The sequence below is a fragment of the Nesoenas mayeri genome (genome assembly GCF_963082525.1).
Source record: "Nesoenas mayeri genome assembly, chromosome: 20".
Lineage (NCBI taxonomy): Eukaryota > Metazoa > Chordata > Aves > Columbiformes > Columbidae > Nesoenas > Nesoenas mayeri.
The window spans coordinates 3,786,219-3,790,737 of NC_137569.1; the positions used below are offsets into that span (position 1 = coordinate 3,786,219).

Below are 4,519 nucleotides of genomic sequence, written 5' to 3' on the forward strand. Positions count from 1 at the left end.
GAGACTCGGTCCCGCACTGCGGCACTACAGCCCTCCCCCGCAGCTCCGAGCTGCCCCGGGCGAGGGCCGCCGAACCTGCCCCATCCCCAACGGCAACCGGAGCCCGAGCAGCACTCACCTGCCGCCGCCGCTCTCGAGGATGCTCCGACAGCCGGAGCCTTCGTCTCACCTGCAGCGCTCCCGGCGGCCGCCAGGGGGCTGGCGCGCGGCACGCCGGGTAATGTAGTCCGCTCAGCCCTGGGGGACAGCCAATCCCGTGAGACGCCGCGCGCCCCACCCACTGCCCCGCCCACGCACGCCGTCGCGCCGCGGAGCCTGCCGGGAGTTGTAGTTCTCCTTGAGCGGCGCCGCCGCGGGGCACGCTGGGACTACCAGTCGGCGGAACTACCGCACCCGTGAGCCCCCGCGCGCCGCCGCGGCTGCCGGGAGCCGCGTTACCGGCGCCTGGAGCGGGCCGGGACGCGCGGCCGAGTGTCCGGGGCCGGTCATGGCGGCAGCACCGCCGCCCTCCGCTCCGGGCGGCCCGGAGTCTCCGCCGCCGCTGCAGTACAGCTTGTTGCTGCAGCACCTGGTGGGCGAGCAGCGGCGGCCCCGCGCCTGGGACCCCGCGGCCCTCGGCGGCATCCCCAGCCCGCCCAAGAGCGAGGAGCAGAAGATGGTAGAGCGGGCCATGGAGAGCTGCACCTTCAAGGCGGCGCTGGCCTGTGTGGGAGGTGCGGAGGGGGTGGCTGAGGGAGCCGGGGGAGGCTGGAGGGACGGGGTGCTGAGGGGAGCAGTGATCGTGGCGGTTTGGGGGCAGTTTGGACCCCATTGCATCGGGAAAGGGGCAGGTGGGGAGAAGCTGCAGCACAGAGGGCCCCGCGTTTAATTTTCCTCCCTCTAGGTCTCCTCCAGGATCTGTCACAGGCCCCATGGACGGATCTCTATTTGTTTCCCTGCCTTGCAAAGCAAGGCGCTCACAGCCTTCCCTCAGCACCGGCTGGCAGCAGCTGTGGCTGTAGTGTCAAGAAAAAGGCCGTTCGTGCTCTCACATTGCTGCTTCCACACCGCAGTGTTGACAGGTAGCGGGAGCAAAGATGCTCCGGTGCCTGCGTGGAACGTGCTGCTCGAATCCAGCCAGGGTTCATTTAAAACTATCTGTGTTTTGCAGGGTTTGTTCTGGGAGGCGCATTCGGTGTCTTCACTGCCGGCATTGACACCAACGTTGGGTTCGATCCCAAGGATCCGTATCGCACGCCAACCGCAAAAGAGGTCCTCAAAGATATGGGGCAGCGAGGCATATCGTACGCAAAGAACTTTGCCATTGTGGGCGCCATGTTCTCCTGCACCGAATGCGTGGTAGAATCTGTGAGTAATAACTTTTTAAGCATTATGTTTTCTTGTACGCTTAATAGTCTCTTTTACTAGATCCAAATAAGTACACGTAGTTCCTTTGTAATGGGGCAGAGTAGGCTAGTTTGGTTTACTTCTTGGCTATAAAAGCTTTTCAGCTTTGAGACCTGTGTTCAGAACCACTGTTTTCTGACAATATGAGCAGAAGAGCATGCGAATTCAAGCCCTGGATATATTGGCAAGTATAAGCCTTACTTTTTGAAACTCTAGTTACGAGAACACATTGTTACTTTAAAACATCAAACTATGAGTAACAACACGGTAATTTGAGCCTCTACAAATTCCGTATGCGCAAAGGAATCCTTTGGTGAAAGTTCTTAACGGGCCTATTTTCATCTTGTCCCTACAGCAAAAAATTACTTGTGCTGCTTAGTGGTAAATCTATCGCCCATTTTCTTAAATAGGAAAATTAGCTTGTTATGAATTTTGGGTACTGCTTTTTAATTGAAAGACAACTATTTCTTAAGTCATCTAGAACAAAACTGTGTCTAGTTGCACAATGCAGCAGAATGAATTGATCTCTGCACTGGTGCAAAAGTAGCATGCTCTGGCTGTGGAGACAGTGCGTGTTTGTCCTCAGGGTGCTGCAGCACTCGTGTGTGCTGAGAGCCAGGCTGCGTGACTGAGGCTCGGTGGCGCACTCATGTGCTTGTGGAGCCTTTAAAATCTCTGAGCTGGTACCAGTGCAGGGTGTTCTGGATGCTTTATCGGCTCACCTGAGAGTCTTTTCTGTAGCACTGCATTACACCACACGGATTTGTCTTTCCCAGTGACCCGTTCATTCCTCTTCTGGCCCTGCAAAGTCTCATGTTTGAAAGTGCAGGAGGCCATCTGCTGAGGATAGAGGGGAAAAACACCCTCAGCTGAGAAGGGGCTGAAAGGTCATGTAATCCCTCTTGGTATTAGCATTAGTGAGCATTTGTTCTGTATTTACTTGTTGACTGTGATTTTTGATTCCACAGTATCGTGGAAAGTCAGACTGGAAGAACAGCGTTATTAGCGGCTGCATCACAGGAGGAGCTATTGGCTTCAGAGGTTGGTGGTGCTTGCTATTAACCATTTCTATGATAAGACTCTAATTTGGTTACGCAGTATGCGGTGTTTTTAACTGAACACACACGACATCTCTTTGCATGGGGTTATGGTGATGTTAACACGAGAGTGTACTCTAAATGGGCAGAACTGCTCTGTCATTTTCCTGTCAGCTTGCAAGATGTGTAGGTAGGGAAGGCTTGGTCATACAGGACAATGAGACTGGAGGAAAATCAACAGAATTTACTTGAAAGAAAAATCAGGAAATGGTATCAGCTATCCACAGTCTTCTGTGGTGTCCTGGGGAGGGAGCCAAAAACAATACATACTGAGCAACTCTCTGAAGCTGCAGCTCTTGTGTTAACAGAGCTCTACTTATATATACTATTTCACTGTCAGTAACCCTGTTAACTTGCATAGTGTGTAAAATGCTTATCAATTCAAACAGACAATTCTATTTAGCTGTAAAAGACCAGAAGCAGTGGGATTTTAGTCCAGCAGGCACTAGTGGGGACCTTGGGAAGGGTTGAGTGCTAACAATATCTGGAGAAAACCCCAAGTATGAAGAGAGCTGCTCTGCTCATCAGAAATATCAAACTTTGCTCACCTCTCCTTAAGAAAAAAAAACCTGTCCACAGAGCATAGAAGAAAAGAAAGTGCTCTTGAAAGCGCTTCTAATTGAGCTCATTAGTTGTGTCTGTCCTGGACCTAATCCTCTTAGCGCTTTCGAAGCTGCAGCTCCTCTTCCTGTCCATCCCAACAGCAAAGCCACTTGCGGCGCTTGGATCAGGGCGCACTGAAATCAGCAATGGCCATTGGCATTTTGTCTTCTAGCCCCTGGGGAGACATTTACCACCACAGACATTTACCCAGACAGTGTGCTGTGCTCATCCAATGTGGTACTTTTAAGTCCCATGCGCGCCAGATTCTCCCCCTCACCTTGGGTAGTGTGAGCGTGACCCTGGTAGATGTGCCAGGTTCCTGGGGGCGTAAGCTCTTCAAGCCAGCACAGCGTAAGTTAGTTACTGGAAAGAAAAATATCTTTCCTATTTTGTCTCATTCTTTCCCACCGTTTTTGCATTGCAGCTGGTTTGAAGGCAGGGGTTATCGGCTGTGGTGGATTTGCTGCTTTCTCCGCCGCAATTGATTACTATCTACGGTAACAGTGCCCTTGGGAGCAAGTTTCCCTTTTGTTCCAGCGCTGCTGCTAAGAGCCTGCATCACGGCAGAAGAACCATCAGGCTTACCTTTCCACTGCCTTTGGAGTCCTGATCAGTGCAAGCTGGATGGCGTTGGCCGCTTTTCCTGAATGACTAACAATAATCTGGCTCGGAGCCCTGGCGTGCTGCTTCAGGCAGACTTGCGGGAGTACGCGAGGACGGAGCCAGGCGCAGCGAGCAGTATCTCCAGGACGGATCAGCTGACTGCCAGTTTCCAGGAAACATGCCTGGACTCTGAGCTTTTTTTGATCCTTTGGGTCTGATTTTGATTAAGTCTGTTGCTAGCATCAAAAGAGGCAGGAGGACAATCTTCAAAAAGAAATGCAGTGATTTCGGTTACCATGTATTTGAACATGCTGCAAGTGTTTAACACTTATCAGTTTGCAGCTTGCTACTCTGTTGGGGAGAGGTAAGATCCTGTGGAGAAATAAGTTTGTTCCAGGCTTTTCTTAAAATACCAGCTGAAGACAAACCACCATCTGCACAACTTGTCTTATTTCAAGTACAGAGATGAGCGCCAGATTTCTTTACCATGTCTTAAAGGGAAAAGCAGTAAGGAATCCTTAGCCTTAGAACCGTGTGGTTACTGGCAGATCAACAAAACAGTTTAAGGGGAAAAAAAGAAGTATAATTCCCTTTAGCCACTTGGCTAGCCTGATTTAACCTCGCTGTGGGAGTACAAGTAATCTTGCTACTGCTTTAGCTGCCACGGGCTCACACCATTCGTTCCAGTAGCTTGATGGTGAGACTAGAAAGCAGAGTTGTGAAAATAAACCACTGTTAGATAACTGGGCATTCACTTAGCATATGACCTGTTTCCCATCACATCCCTGTACCACCTCTGAGTGCCCCAGTGTTATACTGGGGAAAGTGAA

The 4,519-nt window shown here is 51.4% G+C and overlaps 1 protein-coding gene across 2 annotated transcripts; it reads left to right on the forward strand.

Moving 5' to 3' along the window:
• Positions 1 to 428: 428 nt before the first annotated feature.
• TIMM22 (translocase of inner mitochondrial membrane 22) lies at positions 429 to 4,307 on the forward strand. Of its 2 annotated transcripts, none has more exons than XM_080357171.1 (4): positions 429 to 713; positions 1,151 to 1,347; positions 2,355 to 2,427; positions 3,511 to 4,307. In XM_080357171.1, exons 1-4 carry the CDS (start codon positions 488 to 490, stop codon positions 3,585 to 3,587), a joined length of 573 nt encoding a protein of 190 aa, XP_080213297.1. In that variant the 5' UTR covers positions 429 to 487; the 3' UTR covers positions 3,588 to 4,307. The 2 variants fall into 2 exon arrangements, with proteins under 2 accessions (XP_080213297.1, XP_080213296.1); XM_080357170.1 differs by having other exon boundaries at positions 3,624 to 4,307.
• Positions 4,308 to 4,519: the final 212 nt, after the last annotated feature.

What these genes read in the sequence shown, in the direction of transcription:
- TIMM22 (XM_080357170.1), top strand. Translation starts at nt 488, where the DNA reads ATGGCGGCAGCACCGCCGCCCTCCGCTCCGGGCGGCCCGGAGTCTCCG. An exon ending in CCGAATGCGTGGTAGAATCT is followed by an intron (nt 1,348 to 2,354) that starts GTGAGTAATAAC and finishes TTGATTCCACAG; the next exon opens with TATCGTGGAAAGTCAGACTG. An exon ending in AGGAGCTATTGGCTTCAGAG is followed by an intron (nt 2,428 to 3,623) that starts GTTGGTGGTGCT and finishes CTTTTGTTCCAG; the next exon opens with CGCTGCTGCTAAGAGCCTGC.